We start from the raw sequence: 25,241 nt of genomic DNA on the forward strand, positions 1-25,241 counted from the left end.
GCGATTAGTCATCTCAATTATGCAAAATCTCATTACTGAGAGATAGTTTGTTTTCACTGAGACAGAATAGTAAAGATGGATCTTTGGAAACTATCTGGACTTTATGTAGTAGGAATATTGTGGCCCACAAACTTCACAAGAACCAGGATCTACCTGATGGAAACTCACACTTCCCTCTTAGTGTATACACTTCCTTTCTCGAAACTTAGGCTTTCTCACACCAGAGGTTTATATGCAGCCAGAGCCAAGTTCCATTTGTGCCATCTTTTTAAAAAGTTGTGTGTGCGTGTGAAACCGGTAGACAGTGCTTTTTCACTTTTCTTGGCAATCCCTATGGTCTGGTACTTTCTAAAATTCAACTACCTTAATCAAGTACAGGGCTCTCAGGATAGCATTCCCCTGGGCCCCGATCCTAACAATACTACTAACTATGTCATCGTGGCCAGTACACCCAACTTCCTTGAGCCTTAGTTTCTTAATCAGTAAACTGGAGACGACTCGATTTTGATGTGAAGATCTGAAAGATCTGTAAGCAGAAGGTACACAGCTGCACAAACGACCGAGTAGGTGCTCCTTGAAGGGCAATCACTTAGCTGATTCCAGGAGGATGCAGAATCAAGGTCTCAAGGCTCCTCAGACCTCAGAGACCTTGAATTCCACCCACATCTTCTTGGCCTCGGTCGGTGTCACCCAAGACCCAGACACCGCATCCCACTAGAGCACACTGTTTTAGAGCCTTGTTTTCTCTGCCAGAGAGACTCATGCTATTTGGATAGAGCTTCCGGTTCCCTCCACTGCTGCTGGTGTTCAGCAGGAATTCAGTACAGCACTCCATCTTCTAGGCTTTCTGAACCTAACTGAAGGCGAGCAGCCGGGACCGCCATCAGCCACCGCCCTCCCCAGGCAGCCGCGCTACAAGCGTCCGCCAGCTCAGCAGCAGACGACGCGGAAGGGTGCGTTACCGAGGATACTGGGGCGGGGCCTGACGCAGACCGCCTATCAGGGATTTTGCGTAGGCGCAGCCTGGCTTCGAGTATCGCGAGAACCGCTTCCCGGAAGTTCCACGTCAGTGGGTCGGTCTGTCCGTGGCTCGGTGGGTTCCTCCGGACCGGTGTCGCCTGGGGCCTTTGAGAGGCTCAGGCTCGAACAGTCGGAGCCATGGTAGGTTGGGCCCCGCGGGACAGAGAGTGGAGCCCATGGGCTGCGGCGGGTTTCCGGGGCTTCCGGGCTGGGGGCCGTGGAGAGAAGCTGCGCTCCTGCTGTGGCCTGGCGGGGTCCTCCTGTCCTATGGAGTCCTGGGAGATAGAAGGCCAGGCCGGGAGGCTGGGGTGGTTTGGGTACTTGGGAGTGAGCAGCTGCAGACTCTTCTGGCAGTCAAGGCGCCTGCCTGTCAGTGCACCTGTGGTCTGCATTGGGTCCAGTAGCGCAAGCAAATGCTAGAGGCAGAAAACGGACGCCAAAGGCAACTTTGACAAAAATTACTTCATTCTGTCATTAAGGTGGTGTCTGTTAATCCAGCATCCAGGTTGCGCGCGGTGTTTGTAGTGTGCAGACTCCAAATTGCAAACTTAAGCAGAGGGGAAAAAAAAAAAAGACAAATCTATGTGGAGTCAAAGGTGGATTTTCAAATGCTTTGGCGGCCTAGTTTGTCGTTTTCTGGGGGCAAAGACGGATTGGAGAATTGCATATAAAACTAGCTTGTGTTTTTCCGTATTTAAAAAAAATACCATAGTCAAGTTCGAACGTGACCCAAAATGCCTTTGCTCATGAGTGTTAAAATGAAAAAATGTAAGGCTATCTTTTCTGAAGACAGATAAAAAAGAAAAAAGAAAAACTAGTATTTGTATTCTTAAACATTTTCCTGCCTATTTTATTTGTTATGGATCACATGATAAATATTTTGGTGATTGAAGACTGTAGAGGAAATAATTCCCAAGTCCCTTACCTGACAGTTTAAAATACTTAAGAGTAAGCTTGCACAAAGCAGATTATGGAAGAATTGAAACTAGCAAGGGATTGGCTGGCGAACGGCATAGCTACTCCCAGAAAGCCTGTTGGAGAAACGATTGGGCAGAAGATTTTAGTGTGTTTGTGTTTCCAGCTCCTCCCACACCATCCCCATTTGTATACTTTATCGGGTCCTCAAAGGTAAGAGCCACCTCAGCAGACCTTGTAGTGGTAATCATCACATCACCTACATTACAAACAACTGGCATTGCTTGGGCCTTCTGTGCTTGAAGAGAATGACACTTTAGGGAAAGGCCCTTGGGTCTGCCTAAGTTCATTTTGAGACATATTTGTAAATAGTGAAATAGCGCTTTCATTCTTCAATGTATGTGAGTGCCGTACCCACAGATGGAACCAGCTTTGGGTGGAAGACATTTGGGGAGGAGTACTGTGTGAACGTGTGTTGTCATTTTTTTCTTGTGATTTTTTTTTTTCCTTAACGAGCATGGCATAGCAACTCTTTACAACTTGGACTTGTATTGGTGTTCTAACTGCTCTGGAGGGGGAATGGGCAGTGTAAGCAGTCGCCTCACCATTTTATATAAGTTGACCTGAGCAGCTCTGGGTTTTGGTTTGGTGGAGAGTACTGGAACCATCTGCAGACACCGAAGGATGGCTTTATTTTAAGTCCCGAGTAGAAAGCACAAAACATGAATTTATTCATCTGCTCACTCACCATAGGAATATTTATTGTCCTGCATTTTGCTAAAGATCTACAGGCTGATTGTCACCGCAGCTGTGGATAATTATGAGTAATGTTGATGGGATGGCTACCATAAGCCCTGCACTGCTCTAACTGAACTCTGAATTTAATTCTCAAAATAGCAAGAGGCAGATATTACTGTTATCCCTGTTTATACTAGTCAAGCCTGGGAGGTGAAGTAAACGTATTACTGCAGGCCTGACTTGAGAGGTGCAGCTGAGGTTTGCAGGTAGCAGGACTGCGGACCTCGGTTACACCACCTGGTCCTCCCCTGTTCCATTCAAATCAATAAAGTGTGGAGAGAAGGACCTGTGTAAGCAGTGATCCTGCCCCTAAGAAATATCCACTGCATAAGCAAGCAGAGCTGTGTGCACAGGTGTACTGTGAACGGGGAGGAATCCTGGCTAGGCTGGGGGTGTTGGTGTTTGGTGGCAGTGGCGTTTAAACTAAGTCTTTAGTTGAAGGTGGCGCGTGAGTTCTTTAGTCATCTAAGACCTGGTAGGATATCTTTTAAAAGTCCTGACTGAGAGGGTAGGTATGACTACAGGAGCTCTGGCCTGCAGGAGTGGGCATTTTTAAACTTGTGTCGGTGCTTTGGAATATGTGCTGTTCAAATGCTGGGCTATTTGAAGATCCATGGCCAGCTTGAATAATCAATTTTAAAACATTGTCAGAAGTGTGTGTGTGTGTGTGTGTGTGTGTGTGTGTGTGTGTGTACACACCGGATGTGGTGGCATATGTGGAAGATCCCACTATGGCTCCTGGAATAAATATGCTTACTGTTGATTGAGGAAGAAATTAAAAATTTGTGACAGTAATTAGTGGAGCAAAAATTCAGAAATCATTGAAAAGGTTCTGCTTTAGCTGGGTGTGGTGGCACACACCTTTAGTCCAAGTCAGTACTCAGGAGGCAGAGGCAGGCGGATCGCTGTGAGTTCTAGGCCAGCCTGGTCTACAAAGTGAGTCTAAGATAGCCGGGACTGTTACACAGAGAAACCCTGTCTCAAAAAGCAAAAGAAAGAAAGAAAGAAAGAAAAGGTTCTCCTTTCCTGAAATTAGCATGTAACTTAAAGATGGTGGCTTGACTAGGTTTGAATGGGTAGGACCACGTGACAGTGGAAGTGCTCTCAAGGGAGGTGAAGAGTTAGAACGCGGATCCTAAAACTGTCATTGGCCGTGAGGGAGGCATACGTTGAAGAATGATTGGAGGTAGACAATGATCTACGTTTGACCAAGACCCAGGCCTTGTTAGGTGTTTGTTTCAGGATAGCACCTCTGCTGGATCCATCTTGTGCTGAAAAGTAACTAAGTTTCTGTGGCATTCATGGCTGTTAAGGAACAGCACAAAGAAGCTAGCACAGGAGCTCATCCTGCCAAGTCAGCTTTCAGGTTGATCCTTAGTTGAAGGGGAAATGCATTTTAAATTAGCCTAGAGACTGGAACCTACTGCCCCAGGGCATCATTGTCTAGAATTAACTTCTTCTCTGATGGCTTTCCTGGGAGAAACAGAAAACAATCACTCAAATAATTTTCTTCTCTGTGGTTCAGATAAGGAGTCTGACTGGAAAGGGGCAGTTTTAAACTATTTCTATTTTGTGGCTTGGTTTTATTTAAAATTGTCCTTCTTCCAGTTATGTTTCTGTAAATTCAAAAGGCCTTCATGGACCTGAGTAAAAACCCTTACTGCTCAGACATTACTACTTGTCTACAGTTCAAATGCCCCACCCCCATCTGACTATTTCCAAAAAGTTCATTTAATATAATAGCTTAGGCTAATACAACTTCATGAATGACACGTCTCCACAATATTTTCTGGTACAACACTAATGGCATGGACATGAAATTGTGATTTAGTTGATGTTTTAAATTTACTTACCTGTTTATAAACTAGGTGTTCTAGAAATATCTTCTGTAGCTCCCTAGAGGTCTTTTCCAGTTTCAGGAACTCACAGATCAGAAGTTTTACCAGTAGTTAAGATGCTTCCCACTAGGTTTATATTTGAGCTGATGAAAGACAACCATGTGGTGCAGCGATACCAGAGCATGCTGATAATACAGCTTTCTTGAGACAGAGTTTTGCCCTATAGCGCAGGCTGACCTTGAACTCAGAGTCCTCTTTTCCAGGGCCTAGAGTGCTGAGATTACAGGAGTGCCCCACCACATCTGATAATATATTCTGATTGTCAAACCGTTGTTTGTAAGGAGCCAGGTTTTCCCTAAGAGCACCATTGATGAAACAGTAAAAAGTGTTAATGCTGTCAGTCTCAGCACCTAAGCAAGCATCTTCTAAAGAGTCTGTGTTTGTATTATGAAACAAAGATGCATCAAATGCTTGTAAAGTAACATGTATCTGGTAGAAAAAGCCCTTTATGCAGATAAAAGTTTAGGTTGCAAGTTTTACTTGAAATGATGGCTGAGAAACTGCGCATTTAGTAGACATAGCCTGATAACTGAAAGAAGTCAGCTGGTCCCTGACCATGTTTGTTACTGGTGATAGAACTCTAGCTTTCAAATGGAAATTAGAATTTTAGAGTCTGAACTTTATGTATTCTGATACTCAAAGACCTATCAGTTGAAGTAGGACATTACAGTATTAATAAATGTGACTTTTGATTCAGTGAAATGAAATTTGTTAAATATGTGGATCTGTATAATTCAATGAACTATCATTGCCCAAATTACCGATGTATTATATTATATAAATCAAGCAGGAGTTGACATCTGTTTGAAGTGTGGGATAGACTAGTAGATTTTAATTTAGCCAAGCATAAACAGTTACTCCTGTGGCTTTGGATCCCATAGTACAAGTGTTCTTTAAGGAGCCCCCACTTGTCAGGTAGCATCAAAGCAGAACATCCCGTTCTCCAAAAATAGCTTTTATATTCTGCTTCCTAGCTGTATGAGTTTGAGGCCAGATGGTGGTGATTTTGTTATGTATAAACTAAAACTACATACCATAACATACTGGAGACAAAAACAGATATGAAAAACAGTCTTCTAAAAAGTCAGATTGAAAATTTTTACAAAAATGTAAAACATTATCACTTGAAGTCCTCATACATTTTAAGTGTGAAAAGAAAGAAATCTGGATAAATAAAATTGGAAACTACTGCTATAAATAAAAACTTTAAAAATATCCTATTTTTGTAAGTGTATTTTTAACATAGGTGTTTTATACTTGAAACTATTCACAGTTTAGCAAAGTGAAAGCAATTGTTTCATAAGCCTCTTTTTTTCCTTACTTTTTCTTTTTTTTTCTTTCATAAGCCTCTTAATATACTATTTCAAGCATATTTTATTTGCCTTAAGAATTTATTTTCTCAACAATTGTCTTTTCCCCTTAGCCTCTTCGACTTGACATCAAGAGAAAGCTCACAGCCAGGTCTGATCGAGTTAAGAGTGTGGATTTGCATCCCACAGAGCCATGGATGTTGGCGAGTCTTTACAATGGCAGTGTGTGTGTTTGGAATCATGAAACTCAGGTAAGACTTTGAAAGGACTTTTTTAGCAATAGAGGCTATAAAGTACCACTACTAAAATGAAAGAAGCACCAGAGTTCAGGCAGGTGTGTGCGCTGCTTCTCAAAGTAGGATAGAGTATTTCACATGATCAGGAGATCGGCGGGTTTGGGTGCTGCTTTTTTTTGGCCATATTACAGCTGATAGTTAAATGCAGCAGCATAGTGTAGGTAGTATCAGCTCCAGCTTTGGTCCTGCTTGTTTTTCCCCTCTCTCACCATGGTTAGTTGCCATTCACGTGTAGTGAGAGTGGCAACAGCATTTTTTAGGGCGAACCCAAATGTTTTTACATTTCAAATAAGGAATTACTGTATTCTCCTTGAGGTAGTAGGTACAATGTTTTAAAATAGTGGTGTTGTATTATTTGAAGCACACCTGCTGCTAATTTGCTTGCAAGTGTTAACTACACTGAGCCTTGATTCATTACTCTGAATGGATGATACTGTTATGACCTTTGCATGAGAAAACTGGTAAACACATGGAGTAAAATGTTAGGCAGCTGTTCCTTATCCACGAAGAACCATCTCAGTGTTAGCTGTTGCTTTCTTAACTGAGATGCAGCATTTCCCTCCATGGTCTGCTCTTTAGATGGTTTAGCTCCAGAGTGTGAGCTGACTTATCTCGCCATTTGCCCACTACAGTACCTCATGTGTTACTCAGTCATGGTGGCTCTGCACCTCGCCTCTTTTTACTGCTCCACACATCCTTGGATTTGTTGATGACTGGAAAGATTTTGTGCATTTTTCTGCCATCTTACAGACTTGGCATTGAGCGTGCACAGGTTATGTCATAGCCACTTGGTAGCAGCTGTGTATCTGTGTGGTACTCATTCAAGCTTTGTCGTAACCTGAGAAGCCAGGGTGGCCTCAATAATTGTTGTGAACAAATTCCTATTGTTTTTCCAGTATGCTTTGGCCAGTGAGCCAGTAAGGTTGTGTTATATTCCTGAGCTATTCCATTATTGCTTTCTTGGTACAAAGAGAAGCATTAAAAATGATAGCTTAATTTTCAGAATTTTAAAGAACAGACATTTAAAATGGGACAGCAAAGTGGTCTGTTCATCCCTTATTTTCCTAGGTCTCCTAATTCCCACCTTTAACTCATGTGGATAATCTGCTCTGAGCACCCAAGGGACATCTAAACTGTAGCTTTCTTGCTTACTAAAACAAACAAACAACAACCAAAAACAAATCTTCAACATTTTTTTCTGGAAGTGTATTGCTAAGATGTGAGGGGAAAAATGTATCTTGTCATTTCTATGGGTTCGAAAAATTTTTTTGAGACATAGTCTCACTATGCAGCCCTGGCTGTCATAAAACTCACGCACTCTGTAGACCAGGCTGGCCTCAAACTCACAGTGATCTGCCTGTCTCTGCCTCCCAGGTGCTGGGATTAAAGGCGTGCTCCATAAGCATCTGGTTTACAGGCTCAGTTTTTAAAAAGGAAACTAAACTCAGATAATTAACTCAACAGATAGTTGAGTGAAGTGCCCAGCAGCTGGACTCAAAACTGTGTGCGGTATACAGTGGTGATGCCTGCTGCCCTTGGAGAGCACGATGGGGGAGAGAGAGTGAGCATGGAGTCTCGCTGACCAAGTGTTTGCCTGGGTAGGGTTTCCAGACAGAGAAACCAAAGGCGACACTGGAAAGGAGAGGCAGGCCAGAGCACTGAGGGTCTGGAGTGTCATCCTATGACTGTCTGTTTTCTCTTTTAAATTTCTGATTTTCATATCTACTAAGGAAAATGTGATTGGTCCTGTTTTTTTCTTCATTTTTTTTTTAACTTTTTTTCCCCATTTTATTATTTTATTCATATTACATCTCGATTGTTAGCCCTTCCCCTGTTTCCTCCCATTCTTCCCTCCCTCCCACTTCCCCCCTTCTCCCCTCCCCTATCTCTGTGATTGAGGGAGACCTCCTCCCCCTACATATGCTCTTAGAATATCGAGCCTCTTCTTGGTAACTTGCTATCCTTCCTCTGAGTGCTGTCAGGCCTCCCCATCCAGGGGACGTGGTCAGAAAAGGGGCACCAGAGTTCATGTGAGAGTCAGATCTCACTCTCCACTCAATGGTGGAGAATACCATGATCGTCGGCTAGGTCTTGGTAGAGGTTCGAAGTTTACTGCCTATATTCTCCTTGGCTGGTGCCTTAGTTTGAGGAGGACCCCAGGACCCAGATCTGCCTGTCATAAAGTTCTTCTTGTAGGTTTCCAGGACCCTGTGGGTCCTACTATTTCCTTATTCTTCCATGTTACTCTCGCCTAAAGTCTCAATAGGATGTCCTCTCCTCTGACCCACTTTCTTGGTAAGTAAAGTTTTTCATGGTACGTATCCCTTGGACTAGTGTTTTGATATAAGTGAGTATATACCGTTTGTCTCTTTTTGCTTCTGGGTGAACTCACTCATTATAATAATTTCTAGATCAATCCATTTGTCCACAAATTTCGGGAATTCCTTGTTTTTAATAGCTGAGTAGTATTCCATAGTGTAAATGTACCACAGTTTCTTAGTCCATTCTTCTACTGAGGGACACTTAGGCTGTTTCCATGTTCTGGCTATTTTCTTCTTCATTTTAGTGTCACGCTCTCATACATTCATTTAACAACATATTTAACTAGGAGTGCTTTATAGTCTGATGTTTTAAGTACAGCGGACTAAGTTATTTCCTCACAACTCAATATGTTTATTCTTGTTAAAATTTTAAGACACTTGTGAAGACGTTTGAAGTATGTGATCTTCCTGTCCGAGCAGCAAAGTTTGTTGCAAGGAAGAACTGGGTGGTGACAGGAGCAGTAAGTAATTCTGATTCTCAAATCTACCTTCTGATTGGTCAGTGATTATGGATACCAGTTGCAGAATTGTATTGCCTTATTTGTCTAGTTAACTAAATGCAGTGTGTTGAAGAATGGATGTTCTGCCTGGAGCCTATAATACAGTTTAGGTTTTTATGCAGTTATCTCATAATAGTGATGTTTTTAAATCTCCATTCCTAGGACGATATGCAGATTCGGGTGTTCAATTATAACACCCTGGAGAGAGTGCATTTGTTTGAAGCACACTCAGATTACATTCGTTGTATTGCTGTTCATCCCACGCAGCCGTTCATTCTCACAAGCAGTGGTAAGAGACAACCTGTTTGAGTCATGTGCACTCTGAGTGGTGATTTTCTTTCAGTGAGACATGTTATACTTTAACCGCTGTTACCAGTGGAGCTCTCACTCCAAGCATCTCTTAAACTATTTGAATCCCTTACCGTGCCGCTAATGCTGCCCACCTGTGTATTTTAATGAAATAGCAACTGTATTTAGGATTATATTGCAATTGTTCCGATTCCTGTCAGAAAATGTGAAGGTCTAATTCCTCAACATCTGGGGAGCAGAAAGCTCATTAGTATGCTGATGACAGCTGTTGGCAGATTGCCATAGGCCTTGTTGGTTTATCTGCATATTCAGACTATCTCCTTAGTATTAGTGTGAAACGGTATACCTGCAGGAGGGCGGTTACTTGGGTAGCCCTGAGTTGGTAGCAGTCTTTGAAATATTTTTAAATTAACAGTGAGAACTTTGGTAAAAGTAGTTTGTCTCATCAGACAAATGTGGCATGTTTTTAGCCTGACTTAGATGGTGATCACAGTTTTTATTAAATTAAATTTAAAAACATTGCGTCGGGTGGTGGTGGCGCACTGCTTTAATCCCAGCACTCGGGAGACAGAGGCAGGCAAATCACTGTGAGTCCGAGGCCAGCTTGGTCTACAAAGCGAGTCCAGGACAGCCAAGGCTACACAGAGAAACCCTGTCTTGAAAAACAACAACAACAAAAAAGTTTAAAAACATTTCCCCAAGATTTTTATTTGTTTTTAGTAGCTGACTATATGCACTCTGTCCCACTGTTCTGTAGTTAGGTATGCTCTGAGGGTAGATGAGGACTTAGAGGGCTTTTCCAGTATTGGTTCTATGGCTGAGATAACAGGATGTGTGAACTGTGCTACATTTGTTGCCTTAAAAGATACCAAGACTGCCTTTCTATAGAAATGAGAAGCAAATTGCAACTGACTTGGCTTTCTTTTGCTGTAGATGACATGCTTATTAAGCTCTGGGACTGGGATAAAAAATGGTCTTGTTCACAAGTGTTTGAAGGACACACACATTACGTTATGCAGATTGTGATAAACCCCAAAGATAACAATCAGTTTGCCAGTGCTTCTCTGGACAGGACCATCAAGGTAGGTGTCCACTCTGTTGTGCTCTGCTTTGGCTGGTCAGAAAGCTACTCCATGCTCTGACAGAAAGAACACTGGCATGCAGAAGCAACATGCTATCAAATTTGCTTACATTCTAGGATCTTAGAGTAAGAAGCATTGCCATGATTTCTAGGTCCCTGTGTGTGTGTGTGTGTGTGTGTGTGTGTGTGTGTGTGTGTGTGTGTGTCCCCGTCCATCTGTCCATGTCCTTTAGTCATTGTTGTTCCTTCCTCATCATTGGTCTGTTTACATTTAAATTCTTTCTGCTGCTGTTCCTCCTTACTGCCTGTTTCCCTCTTTGTTTGGGCTGCCTTTCTTCATATAGTCTGTCAGTTTGCTCTCTGAGAGTAAACTACAGATGCCTAAAAGTGAAATGCAGGCTTGTCAGGGCTAGCCTAGGCTGATGTTATAGACAGCAGTATAACTTTGACCTACTCACTGTCCTCAAAATGCCATGAGTTCACAGAACATGGCCTTCATGGGCTCGGCCCTCAGACTGCCGCACGTGTTTTCACTCTCCCATGTGGATTTACTTTTCTCGGGACAACTGCATAGTTCTCTAAGGGTTAGTACAGATAGTCCTTCTGAGAAACTCAAGTCAAGTACCTGATGGCTGTAGACTGAGTATATCTCACTCTCCTTAGCCTTTGCTTCTATTAACAGTCTTCATATTGAGTCATAATTCACGTAGTTTGGAATTCTTTATCCCCATGACATACGGGATATTTGGGGCAGGAGTTGTGTCTCCCCTTGCACAGCACCAAGAAGACATTCTGGGAGAGTAGCACAGTCCCTTGGCTGTACCGGACACTAAGTGTATGTTGCAGTGAGTACAGTCAGATTTCTCTAGATACTCTCTCCCAGTCCATTGACTTAAATTTCAAATCACATTACTTTTGCTTACATGTTTGCTTGCATATGTATAATATTTTTATTAATTTAACTCATATAAGCTACTTTGTGTTTAAATAGCTTCAGGCTAGGGTTGGAGAGATGGCTCAGTGGTTAAGGGCACTAGCTACTCTTCCAAAGGTCCTGAGTTCAATTCCCAGCAACCACATAGTGGCTCACAACCACCTTTAATGAGATCTGGTGCCCTCTTCTGGCGTGTAGGTGTACAGGCAGGCAGAACACTATACATAATAAAGCTTGTGGGTTTTTTTTTTTTAAAGATCTTCAGGTTCTTAACCTGATTTTGTTACCTTTTGTTGAATTGCCCTTGCTTTTGACATAGATAGGAACCTGAGATCGGTTTTAACTTCTTCACTAAATTAAGTTTATTTATTTATTTTTGAGTCAGGGTCTCTGGTGTATGCTAAGGTGGCCCAGAATGTGCAGCCCATGCTGGCCTCACAGTTTCAATTTTCTCATCCTCCCAGGTGCTGGGAACACAGGCCTGTGTCTACTTTCATTTTAGTACACATTACTAATCCAGTAAATCTCCCACCAAATCTTTCTTTAAAATAGAGGCTTTCAAGGTGTTAATGCGTTGCTTCTTGCACTTCACCTATTTACCGGTTTTCTTAGTTGCTTTCTGTTGCTGTGATAAAACACTGACCAAAACCAACTTAGGGAAGAGAGGGCTTATTTCCCCTTATAGCTTATAGTAGTCCATCCTCCAGGGTCAGGGCAGGAGCTCAAGGCAGGAACCTGGAGGCAAAATGGAAGCAGAGCTATGGAGGAATACCATTTATTGGCTTGCTTTTCATGATTTGCTCAGCCTGCTTTCTTAAACCATCCAGGCTCACCTGCCCAGGGGAAGCAACATCCCAGTGAGCTGGGTCCTCCAACATCAATTAGTAATCAAGAAAATGCCTCCACAGCGTTGTCTGCAGGCCAATTCTGATGGCAGCATTTTCTCAGTTGAAGCCTCTCTTCTCAGATAACTAGCTGGTGTCAAGTTGATAAAAAACTAACTAGGACATCAACTAAAATTATATCATCTCTATGGAGAAGCCTAGGAATTGCAGTGGTTCTGCTTCCTGAAATTAACATGAGAACAACAGCAAAATACCCTTGAGCACTCTCTGTCTTGGGCCTTGGTGTTTGAAGTCTTTGTGAGAAGTGGTGGGACTGTCTCTGAAAGTACTGACTCGCAAATGCTACTTTTCTCTGTAGGTGTGGCAGCTGGGCTCTTCATCACCAAACTTCACTCTGGAGGGACATGAAAAAGGTGTGAATTGCATTGATTACTACAGTGGTGGTGACAAGCCATACCTCATTTCAGGTGCAGATGACCGGCTCGTTAAGATATGGGATTATCAGGTACAGTTTCTGTAAGCTTCCTTGCTGCACACTAGACTTGGCCTTTACTGCTTCCTATAGCACCTCTGAGGCTTGGATGGAAGGACTCTTCACAGAGTCATAAATTAGGGCCCTAGTATTTACTCCTAAATTGTGGTCCTAGAATTCCCCCGCCCCCTTTCTTTTTCTTTTTTTTTTCTTTCTTTTTTCCCCTCTTTCTTTCTTTCTTTTTCTTTTTTCTTGTGTGTGTGTGTGTGTGTGATTTTTCGAGACAGGGTTTCTCTGTAGCCCTGGCTACATTCGCACTGTAGACCAGACTAGGCTCAAACTCAACATCGATCCACCTGCCTCTGCCTCTCAAGGGCTGGGATTAAAGGCATGCGCTACCATGCCCAGCTGAATTTTCCCCTTTATAAAAAATAAATACAAATGCATTTTAAGATGTTAAAAATAAAATGCCATCATGCTTATTATTTGTTTAAAATAGTGTTTACATTGTCGCATTAAACCACACGTGTCTGAGTGTCCTCGTTAACAGACTTGTGTATCTGAATGAAACCAGCACAACAGTGAATGTTGTAATGTAACCATGGCACACATTTCACTACATGGAACAGTCATAAACCTAGTTATCACCCATAATATATACTTTGTGTCTCTGGGTTTTTTACACCCCTCCCCCTTAGCTTCTAAAGTTTCTCAACAGTGGAACATATTGGCTTTCTCTATCTCAATTTCAGAATAAAACTTGTGTGCAGACTCTGGAGGGGCACGCTCAGAATGTGTCATGTGCAAGCTTCCATCCTGAGCTGCCCATCATCATCACAGGGTCAGAAGATGGTAAGTTAGAGTCTGGGTTCTGCATACTGGACATGACTCACTGGATATTTAAGCCAAGTGGCGCCCCGCATTGCAGTGGGGGGTTTCTAGCAGCTTCCACACCTTGATCAGGATTCTAGGCTTAAAGTACAGAAGAATAAAATAGCTTTATTATCATCACCAACCTAGTGTCTTTTGACTCTATCATTTAAGTAAAAGGACATCAGGTAGTCTAGAGAAGAACGAAGAATGAGAAAGCCTGAGCATCAGAGTCTTGACAGACCTGGGTTCAAATTCAGGCTCTGCCGCTTTGTAAATGTATGGTTTGGGTGCATTAAATGTATGGTTTGGGTGCATTTAGAACATGCTAGTTTACTCAGGATTATTGCAGAAGGGAAGAAGAAATTATACACAGCAAACATGTACTACATGGTAAGCCCTCTACCCAGGAAACCTGTTGTGCCTTTACACTTAAGTGTAAACTTTTCTTAAGAAAGATTTTTTGTTGTTTCATGCTTATGATGTTTTGTAAAATGAGCTAAATAATATAGATCTGAATGTCATAAAATTGCTACAAAATACTTTTATTGAAATAGACGTCCATGCAGCTCATTCACCAAACAGTATCTTGCATGTTCACATCCAAAGGGAACGTTCACATTGTTGCTTTTTAGGGACTGTGCGAATCTGGCATTCTAGCACCTACCGGCTTGAGAGCACACTGAATTATGGAATGGAGAGGGTGTGGTGTGTGGCCAGTCTGAGAGGGTCCAACAATGTTGCACTGGGCTATGATGAAGGAAGCATCATTGTTAAGGTAATTCTACTTCTGTTAGATAGATGGAGATAGGCAAAGCCATTCTTGGGGGTTTTGGATGGTCGTCTTCCAAGTCTCCAGTTTTATTAAATAGCACTTCTGTTATTAACTAGAAGAGATCAGGCAATGACAGTTTGATGTGGAAGAAATAAGACTCCACTAGGGGAAGAAAGAGTCTGTTCTCTGGTTTTTGTTTTTCTTTCAGTCACTAAGAGCTATTTGTCATTGTTCCAGCTTGGTCGGGAGGAACCTGCCATGTCCATGGATGCCAATGGGAAGATAATCTGGGCCAAGCATTCAGAAGTTCAGCAGGCCAACCTAAAAGCAATGGGCGATGCTGAAATTAAAGATGGAGAAAGGTTGCCGCTGGCAGTAAAGGATATGGGCAGTTGTGAAATATATCCACAGACTATTCAGCACAATCCGAATGGGCGGTAAGCGATCATCATCCCTCTCTGGGCTTGCGTGTGGCAGAACAACTTTGCATATGCACAGCATGTACCTAATCTGCCACACGGGAGCTGGGCCGTGGCCTACAGTTCCACAGTGGGTGGCTGCCAGGTCAGTTGTTGGAGTTGGCACACAGGTGGCACAGGTAGGTAGTATTGTTTCCTTGTCCTTTGGATGCACTGGATGTGCCTTCTGTCCTCAGAGTATGTGCTACATACTTACTGCTACTCACTGCTCTTATGGAAGACTAACACCTGTGTACCTTTTGAAAACGTTTGGGATTGGAAAACGTATTTCTTATTCATAATTTGAATTGTCAGTTCTTTTTTCCCTTAAGATTTATAAAATAATAATTATGTGAGAGAAGTTTCTTCTTCTCTGAACAGTAAGTTTAAGCTCCACCTCTAGAGCAGTGCAGTGGTTCTCAACCTTCCTAATGCTGTGACCCCTTAACACAGTTCCTCATGTTGTGATGTAAATATCTGATGTGCAGGATATCTGCTGTGCAGCCCCGTGAAAGGGTCCTCCACCATCCCCAAAGGGGTCATGACCTACACGTTAGGAACCACTATTCTGAGCTTTAAAAATCATTTTATAGTATCTGGATGCTTTAAACTATCTTCACTATCATAAATGACAAAGTAGTGTGTCAAGGTTCAATCACTGACATCTGTAATCATTTTTAATTATCTTTTGAAAGTTAAGGGATTATATATATCTTCAAACACTTTTTGCTGTAAGGTTTTCATTTTACCTTTGAGTGCCTTCCAATAATAGTCATTACCATGTTTTAAATGGAATTTGAAGAGATGTATTTTGTCTACTGGGGAAAAATGTTTGGCTGTGTAACATTCTATTTTTATTCATTACTTAAATGTTAATGGTTCTGTTCACTTTAATAACTAACAGTTGAATAAGACTTTTTGTTCATTTAATGATGAGCATTGGTACATAGGTAAACATACTGTCGGGCAGTGCCTTCTTGTGGTGTGATGCTGTGAGCATGGTGTACGCACCTTGGTGCTGAGCAAGCACTACTGAATGATTTGGAGTCCTCTGCACCCCCAGCTGTGCTTGCTTATCCCCAGGCTCTGTGACTGATGAGGGAGGCCATTGCAGTAATGTCTTTGCTGGTAGCCCTTTTTGCTTTTGGTCTTGTTGCTCAGACTATTTATGTACAGCATATTCAAAGAATTGTATAGCTCTAACATTTTAAACAGTAATAACTGACTAAAGCAGCATTTGTTACTGAATTGTTTTTATTATAAATGTTCCCTGATACCTACATGTCATTGTCCCTGACTCCTGTCATTCCTAGGTTTGTTGTGGTGTGTGGTGATGGGGAGTATATCATCTACACAGCAATGGCTTTGAGAAACAAGAGCTTTGGGTCTGCCCAGGAGTTTGCATGGGCTCACGATTCTTCAGAGTAAGTTTTAGCTGTGTGGTGCCTGGTTTGCCCTCGTTGCAGATAGGGTGCTGGCGTGAATGTGGGCGATGCTTTTCCATGTTAGAAGGCAGGTTCCCCCAACAGCTACTCAATTAAAGCATCTGGAGAGTATAAACACATAGCATGAAACCCATTCATTATTTGTCTAGCTGTAAAGTTTTCATGATATCCTGGGACAAAATAGGTCAGTGAATTTTTAAATGGAGATACATTTTATATTTTTCAATAGTATTTAATCAGAAGCATTTGAATGTATATATCTCTGGTATTCGATGGAATTATGGCAGTGTGTAATGTATTGTCTCCCCTATCCTTCAGGTATGCAATAAGAGAAAGCAACAGTGTTGTAAAGATATTTAAGAACTTTAAGGAAAAAAAATCATTTAAACCTGACTTTGGAGCTGAAAGTGAGTGCTATTTATTTATGACACATTTTGAGAATCTTTGTAATGTCTCAGAACATTTGAACAGACTCTTCCCCTGTCATTTTAAAGGTATCTATGGGGGCTTCTTGCTGGGAGTCAGGTCTGTAAATGGCTTAGCTTTCTACGACTGGGACAATACAGAGCTCATCCGCAGGATTGAGATCCAGCCCAAGCACGTGAGTTCCTGCTCTGTGGTTGGTTTTGGGAGGCTTATCTTTGAAAGGTCTAAGTCCTTCAAGAAGGGCCCTTTGCGCACTGCTATCCTGGTCCCATTGTGTTGAAAACCATGTCATTTACTGTGAAGTGCTCAGAACATCAGTTATGTATTGGAATCAAACAGTACACATTGACTATTTGTAAAAGTATAGAATGCTATACAAATTCCAAAATTGATATTTTAAATGCCTTTTAAAAAGTAAACATGCATGTTGAAGACCAAAATTAGGGAATTACTGATGTGCCAAAGGTTTTCCATACTTCATGTAATGGTCAAGAGACCATAGATCTGATGGTTAGTTTGACACCTTACACTGTTAGGATATTGCCATTAGAGGGTATCTTGCCTTGCTGTGGTCCTGAGTCTGTCTTCTAGAAAATGAGGCTAAGACTCAGAGGATATTGCTTTGTGGTATTACTGTTGTTTGGTTTTGTTTTTTACTTTATGTATGAGTGCCCATATGTGGGGAGAAGGGGGAAATAAAGAGTGAGAAACACTGTTTGAGAGACTAGAGAGCAGCTGGCTACTCCTAAAGACAGCACCCCTGACTCCCATTGGTTTTCCACAACAGCCCTGTGCTGTTTGCCTTCCCACATGTGTGTACAGTATACGGCACCACATGCTAAGTGCACAGTTATACCTTACTGTATGCTGATACTGTAGGGAATAAGAGTGTACAGTGTGTGCTGGCTGCTCAGAGGCAGTCAGTCATCTGTGTCTGTGTGCTGGGTTTCAGATTTTCTGGTCTGATTCTGGAGAGCTGGTCTGCATTGCCACCGAGGAGTCATTTTTTATTCTTAAGTATCTGTCAGAAAAAGTCTTGGCTGCACAGGAAACACATGAGGGAGTTACTGAAGATGGCATTGAAGACGCCTTTGAGGTAAATGTCTCAGCCCAGCTTGGGCTTTGTTTTTAATATTGTAGATTCTTAAAACAGACTACACTGATCTTAACATTTCTGTGTAAGTTAGGTTTGGGGAGGGTGGCTGTACATTCTGGTTACATGTAAAAATTAAATTCTTGGCACAAACAGAATTTGAAAGTATGCTTGAAATAATTGTGTGCCCTGACTTGTAGGAAGTCTGCAAGCTTGCTTTGCTTTTCACTAAAGAAACTTGAAGGTGTTTGGTCAGAGGAGCTCCGAGATGGGAAACAAACCATCCACTGTGGGATAGATGTCCTAAAGGACTCAGAGATGCTTGGCATTTCAGCTTCATGTGTGTTTGTGTGTTGGGCAGTTTAGATTCATACTCTTGGCTCATAGTTATGACAACAATGACATTTCACAGTATCTATCCTAACACTGTTTTTACATGAAGACAAAAATTCCTAGGAAGAATCTTCTCAGATTTAATTTTACTTTGTATTCCTTGTGTGTTACCTTACCACTTTCATCATATCCAGTTTGTTGTTCAGATTTCTGGTGTTGGCTAAGAGACCAAGAGTCTTCCTTTTGTTTCTATAGGTTCTTGGTGAAATCCAGGAAATTGTGAAAACTGGGCTGTGGGTAGGTGACTGCTTCATTTACACAAGTTCTGTGAACAGATTAAACTATTACGTGGGAGGAGAAATAGTCACCATTGCCCACTTGGACAGGTACTGAGCATCATATTCCTTTTGTCTTAAGCTGCCTAAATTTGAAAGTGCTGTGTGAACCAAATGTAGTGTTGATTTGTGTAACAATGACAGGGCGATTTCCTACAGTCGTTTTAGTAAGTTTTCTGATGGTAGCCAAAATCACACCCATCAAATGGGAAGATTTTAAGCAAGAGAGGAGTGTGTGTGCATGTGTACATGTTGTAACTGTAGATTTGGGCTTCCAATTTTGTTTCTCTTACAGGACAATGTACCTTCTGGGCTATATTCCTAAGGACAACAGGCTGTATCTGGGGGATAAGGAATTGAACATAGTTAGCTACTCCCTGCTGGTTTCAGTCCTGGAATACCAGACTGCTGTCATGCGGAGGGATTTTAGCATGGCCGATAAGGTTCTCCCTACCATTCCCAAAGAGCAGAGGACCAGAGTTGCGCACTTTTTGGAGAAACAGGTAAGACATTTTTACCTGCCTGCTACACTCTCCACCCCGGCTCCTTCCTCGTTTTTTTCCCTTTCTCTTCTCTCTTATTTAAAAAAAAAAAAAATATTTATTTAGTTAGTTAAGTTAGTATATAGTGCTTTGCCTGCATATACACCTGCAAGCCAGAAGAGGGCATTAGATCACATTATAGATGGTTGTGAGCCACCATGTGGTTGCTGGGAATTGAACTTAGGCCCTCTGGAAGAGCAGCCAGTGCTCGTAACTGCTGAGCCATCTCTCCAGCCCCCTCCTCTCATTTTTAAAACTAGCATTTGACAGATGTTGATGTAGGCTGTAGAACGTTATCCTGTTAGTATTGGTGCTGATTTTATCAGTCGTCTTCTTACACCCCCCCTTTTAAAGGTTGTTGATATTTTTATTTCTAGTTAGGTGTGGTGGTGCACACCTTTAATTCTAGTACTAGGGAGGCAGAAGTAGGTGCATCTCAGAGTTTGAAGGCCAGCCAGATCTACAGAGTAAAGTGCCCTTACTTCAGTTACATTTTCACAGCATATAACGGTGGTTCTGCAAGGTGTAAATCATGTTCTTACCTGTCCCCTTCCTGTTTTTCAGAGGTATTTACTGTTTTCATGCCTGAGGATATAGCAGTTCACTGATTGTTCATTTTCAGCTTTAGGCATCATGTAAAGTGACGCATGTGAATAGGGATTCTTGAGTGTGGGCATTACAAGAAGGCTGTGGCAAATAGTCGCCTAATGAATCTAATGTCTTCAGTTTAAAACATTCTAGATGCTGTTTCAGCTGATACACAGCTCTGATGGAACTGACAGACACTGCAGTATTTTAATATGGCTTCTCCTTAAGCTGGTTAGATTTAACAGAAACTACCTGCCATCAGTAGAAGCTAGCTCAGAGGCTTAACATTTTGGGTTTCTTTTAGTCTTTCTCCATTCTTAAAACAGTTTTCTCCTGATCAGGAGACTATCAACAACTAAGACGTGTTGTATATCCCTAGAGAGAGAGAGACCTTTAGAGCATAGACCTGTGTGTCAAGGGACTGGAGGGACAGTAGGGATATGTACTGTTTGCCTGCCTTTAGGCAGTTTTAGTTTTAGTATTGTAATTCATGAGACACCTTGGAGTTTTGAGGTATAAACTAGGTTGTTCTGTGCTGGTGAGTGGTTGAGAGTATTTGCTGCTGTTGCAGTTGGTTCCAATCAACTGACTGCCAGTTTACAATGGCCCTTAGCTCCAGTTCGAGGGGAATTCAGTGCCCTCTCCTGGCTTCTGTAGGCACCAGGCACACACATAGTGTGCTCACAAACATGTAGGCCAAACATTCATACACAAATCAATGTTTTCATTATTTTTATATACATTGGTGTTTTATCTATATGTATGCATGTATGATGGTGTCAGATTCCGTGGAATAGGAGTTACAGACAGTTGTGAACTGCCATGTGGGTGCTGGGAATTGAACCTGGGTCCTCTGGAAGAGCCCTCAGTCCTGTTAACCACTGAGCTATCTCTCCAGCCACAAATACAAATCTTATAACAAAAGTTCTCTTTAAAATTTGGTCAGTCAGCCGAGCAGTGGTGGTGCACACCATTAATCCCAGCACTTAGGGAAGCAGAGGCAGGTGAATCTCTGAGTTCGAGGCCAGCCTGGTCTACAGAAAGAGTTCCAGGTCAAGGCTAGAGAGAACACGTGCCTCGAAAAATATAAATATATAAATAGAATTTGGTCAGTCATAATTTCCTCTCCTTTTGTAGTATGTCCTTAGGAGTTTATACCCCACCAAACACAAAAATTACCTTTAGTATCATCCTAGTGGAGATTGGAAATGGCACAAAAGCAAGTACATGTCACCTGTTTTGCTGTTGGAAGCTGACCAGTTCTGCCCTCTGCTCTGGGGTTCTCTGCTGCTGCTGCTGCTAGGGAAGTAGTGACCTGGATTGTTTAGAACCAGCGTTTACAGTGCCCAGTAGGAGGTGACAAAGTGGAATAGCGCATTTTCAGCAACCCTGAAAGTTGTCTGGTTTCTCTATCCTGACCACCATACAGTAAGCATTTTCCTTCAGTGTGTTGAGAAGTAAGCCACCCGTAAGTCTCCCTCTGACACAGCCCCATTCCCAGAGCTGAAAAACTTGTCCTTCAATGGTTTGGTCTTAACTTTGTACGTAAAGTAGTTGATTTAAAAGCCTGTCTTTGACGGCTTTATGTCCAGTGGAGCATGAGACGGAGTGCTTTGGCTTTCTTCCTTTGGATACTTGATAGGCTGAAGCTGAGACCAAAATAAAGCGTAACTGATGGGAACCCACTAGTTCTTGGAGCCCAGATACAAGCTGAATGACCCACAGGTGACAGAAGGCTGGAAGGCTTTCTCTTTCTCTTCCCTTTCTGACATTAACCTCTATAAAATGAGTCCTGAACTAATGACCTCCAAGGCTCACTTTTGAAGTTACCAGCAGCTGAATTTACAGGTGCCATGTGCCCCACCCCTGATGCAGCCAATACAGTTGTATTTTGTATCTAATTAGGACTTATCAAAATGTCTGAGATACATCAGTTCTTTAGTTCTGACCCACATCCCAGCTCTCCCAGAAATCTTCTAAGTTTAAGTATTTATTCCTTTACCATCTTTGTTACAAGATGACGTTAAAGACATAAAATTGTGCACAGTAGACATTTTAGAAATTATAACAGCACAAGAAGAAATGGGAATGGAAACTTTATTTGCTAAAAAATGCTTCCTTTTGCATTGTTGGTGGTATAGTCATGGACGCTATGAGTACAGGTATCGAGTTACTAGGGATTAGAGTCCACGTGGTCCACTGAAGTAGATGGCTGGGAGGTTTTCCTGGCAGGTCTTTGGAGAGAAATAATTTGATGTGTGTATACTGTATATACACATTCTTTGTATGTGTAAGTCACACATTTTCTTTTTTAAAATGTGTAGGGCTTCAAGCAGCAAGCACTTACAGTATCCACAGATCCTGAACACCGTTTTGAGCTTGCTCTTCAACTTGGAGAGCTGAAAATTGCTTACCAGTTAGCAGTGGAGGCAGAGGTATGTTCTAATCCAAGAATCTCTGCAACCCAGGAAGGGTTAGTAGGAACTTAGATATTCTTGCTGAAACATTTTGTTACTAGTGACTCATTTTGGTGAGGCTGTCGTCTCTGATCTTTTTCAAAGATGCATTGTTGACCATTGCATAAATTAAGTTAAATTCAGAGTTCCTAGTTCTGTAATCTATTTAAGAAGTATTTTCCAAACAATTGAGATATAATCTGAATAAGTAAATAAAGTAGTAGTAGTAGTGGTGGTGGTAATACTACTACTAATAATAATAATAGAAAATGTCATGTGCATGATAAAAAATTTGTATCTGGCAATTAAAGAAATCCATTAATTAACAACAAAAAAAAGTATTTTCCTGTCTAGTCTGGGTCTCAGAGTATAGACATGGCAACAATTTGCCATATTACAAACTAGAGAAGAATTCTGACATTTTGTAGATCTTTGTATGTACATGTATTGGAAATTATGGGTTAAGTATGGCATTCATGAGTAACTTAATTTCAGATTGTACAAAAAAATAGCTGTCAAGATCATTTAAATGTGCATTTTACTTGATTTCTGAGAAGCTACAAATGATCGTATTCATTATTAAATATTTAAGGATATAATTTTCTACCCTGAAAAAGTGTTACTAATATACTTATTAAAATAACTGTAGTTTAATGACATTTTAATTCCATTTACATGGTTTTAGATTCAGTTCACTGTGTAAGTAAAAAATAAAAATGAGTTAATTATTCATGTACCATTTGAATTTTGTTCATGTGATTTTCATTTCCTCATTACATTTTTATCATGCCTTTGACTGACAGCCAATTTACCAACATAACTCAAAAATTACCTTGTATAGATATCTTCAGTTATCATCACAGTTATGTTCAAAGTAACAGAATAATGCTGATATTGGAAATTTAAGTATTTATTTTCCAAAGATGTTTTATCTTAAACGCTTATAGTCGGAGCAGAAGTGGAAGCAACTTGCCGAACTTGCCATTAGTAAATGTCAGTTCAGCCTAGCCCAGGAGTGTCTGCACCATGCCCAGGATTACGGGGGCCTGCTGCTCTTGGCCACTGCCTCTGGAAATGCTAGCATGGTGAACAAGCTGGCAGAAGGTGCGGAGAGAGATGGCAAAAATAACGTGGCATTTATGAGCTACTTTTTACAGGGCAAGTAAGTATTATCTCAATGTCTAAAAGACTTTAAGGAATTATAAGCCGTTATTTCTTTCTACACTGACTATGAGGATAGTGTTTGACAGGAAAATGAAACACAAGTCCTAGGGACAGAGCTGATGGATGGCTGACTGGTGCTGAATAGTGAGGGCAGCCAGAGAACAGGGCTACTTATCTTGGGGGCACTTGCCTTCAGCACGAGATGCTCTGATAACTTTGGTTCTCTATCTTTATGCTTGAGCTGTTTAGGGTCAAAGAGCCTACCGGGCTGTTGTGTCTTCCAGTTGGTACCTAATGGCAGAGGACTATCTACAGCAGGCTGTTTTGATCTGTTTCATGCAAGGATAGGAGGATGAAAGTGCTCTTTACTATTTGAGCTCAACTTTGAAGTCTAGCTGAGTTAATGAGAGCCAAACCACATGGGCATCAGTTTGCCTTTTGGAAATAAACACAAAGTATTCATTAGCCTTGCCTTAGTGCCGCTTCTTACAAATCCCATACCCCCCCATCAACAAACGTTTTCTTGAGGTGTGCTAAGGAACTGAACTCCTGAGATTTGTGCACACTAGACAGTGTTCCTCCATTACTGAGCTACATTTCTAGGCCTGTCATAAAACTCAGTAATTCAAATGGGCTGGAAGCAGCCCTGTCCCCCACACCCCTGAAGTTCACTGGTTTTGCTCAACATTAAGACAATTAGAAGTCTCAGCAACAGAAAGAGGTCCACACTTTTGGCTTTATGTGCTGTTATCATTTCTCTAAGAGTGTCTCTGCTTTACTCTGTAGGCTTGATGCTTGCTTAGAGCTCTTGATCAGAACAGGAAGACTCCCGGAAGCTGCCTTCCTGGCCCGCACTTACTTACCCAGCCAGGTCTCAAGGTATGGACTTAGTTTAGAGAGAAATGTTTCAACTAAAAATAGGGCTCAACCCATCATCTTTTGATTCTGTGATGTCTCTAATATTAGGGTAGTGAAGCTGTGGAGGGAGAATCTCTCAAAAGTCAACCAGAAAGCAGCAGAATCCCTTGCTGACCCCACAGAGTATGAAAACCTTTTCCCTGGATTAAAAGAAGCCTTTGTTGTTGAAGAGTGGGTGAAGGAGACACATGCGGATCTGTGGCCAGCCAAGCAGTACCCTATTGTCACGGTGAGTGGCAGAGTGACAGACAAGCAGTCACAAGTCCAGATTTAAAATGTGCTAAATACATTATTATTTGGGCCAAGTGTCTAGATCATTTCTGATGATTGTTGTTTTATTCTGATAGCCAAATGAAGAGAGAAATGTTATGGAAGAGGCAAAAGGTTTTCAGCCCTCAAGACCTCAGCAGGTTTGTAGAGAACTGTTGATTCAGAACACTACCTAACACTTCTTATTCCTGGCTACCTTTGCATGGGGGAATATTTAAATCTCTGGGCAAGTTCCTTTGGCTTCATATTTACCTCTTATTCTTCAGGAACCCAGTGGAAAACCTGCTTCTAGCCCAGTTATCATGGCCTCTCAAACTACCCACAAAGAAGAAAAGGTGGGTCAGTCATCTACCTCCAGTCCCATGTCAGAAGGGCAGACCTATGAGATTTTTATGTCTTTGGCTTCAAAGTGGGGTGATGTTCTTGTAAGGAAATTTTTTGGCCTGTGAACCAGGTAACTTAACACATAACTGTGTAACATTCACACTCCCCCTCCTCTCTCCCTTGCAGAACTTATTAGAACTAGAAGTCGATTTGGATAACTTGGAATTAGAGGATCTTGATACAACAGACATCAATCTGGATGAAGATATTCTGGATGATTGAAGCTTGTCATTTACTCCAGTAAGAGATCATCATGACGTACATAAATTGATCTCCCTGATCAGACACTGGGATCACCTTGATTGCAAACAAAGGGGAACACAGCCACTTCCTCATCTTCAGAGGAGTTGATAGGCAGCATTACTATGTTCTCTTTGTTAACTGAAACAGACATTTACTTTTTTCATGTTGTCATTAGACCATCCATCCCTCATAATAAATACATCTTTTGAATTAATGAAAAATCTAGAGTTTCCTTCTTAATT

General features: G+C 41.6%; 1 protein-coding gene across 1 annotated transcript; it reads left to right on the forward strand.

Moving 5' to 3' along the window:
• The first annotated feature begins 1,020 nt into the window (after window positions 1-1,020).
• On the forward strand, window positions 1,021-25,149 carry Copb2 (COPI coat complex subunit beta 2). The gene is made up of 22 exons (XM_051140703.1): window positions 1,021-1,161; window positions 6,055-6,192; window positions 8,933-9,019; window positions 9,221-9,347; window positions 10,301-10,449; window positions 12,586-12,732; window positions 13,452-13,551; window positions 14,205-14,347; window positions 14,582-14,781; window positions 16,116-16,226; window positions 16,566-16,654; window positions 16,742-16,848; window positions 17,626-17,769; window positions 18,355-18,485; window positions 18,730-18,937; window positions 21,889-21,999; window positions 22,968-23,182; window positions 23,971-24,063; window positions 24,151-24,331; window positions 24,450-24,512; window positions 24,639-24,707; window positions 24,883-25,149. Exons 1-22 carry the CDS (start codon window positions 1,159-1,161, stop codon window positions 24,976-24,978), a joined length of 2,712 nt encoding a protein of 903 aa, XP_050996660.1. The 5' UTR covers window positions 1,021-1,158; the 3' UTR covers window positions 24,979-25,149.
• The last annotated feature ends 92 nt before the right edge of the window (window positions 25,150-25,241 follow it).

The sequence above is a fragment of the Acomys russatus genome, chromosome 32 (genome assembly GCF_903995435.1).
Source record: "Acomys russatus chromosome 32, mAcoRus1.1, whole genome shotgun sequence".
In the NCBI taxonomy this organism is placed as follows: domain Eukaryota; kingdom Metazoa; phylum Chordata; class Mammalia; order Rodentia; family Muridae; genus Acomys; species Acomys russatus.

Bases quoted from the DNA above. Each gene is read 5' to 3' on its own strand.
- Copb2 (XM_051140703.1), top strand. The intron at 12,733-13,451 runs GTACAGTTTCTG...TCTCAATTTCAG, and splicing joins TTAAGATATGGGATTATCAG to AATAAAACTTGTGTGCAGAC. The intron at 24,064-24,150 runs GTATGGACTTAG...CTCTAATATTAG, and splicing joins TTACCCAGCCAGGTCTCAAG to GGTAGTGAAGCTGTGGAGGG.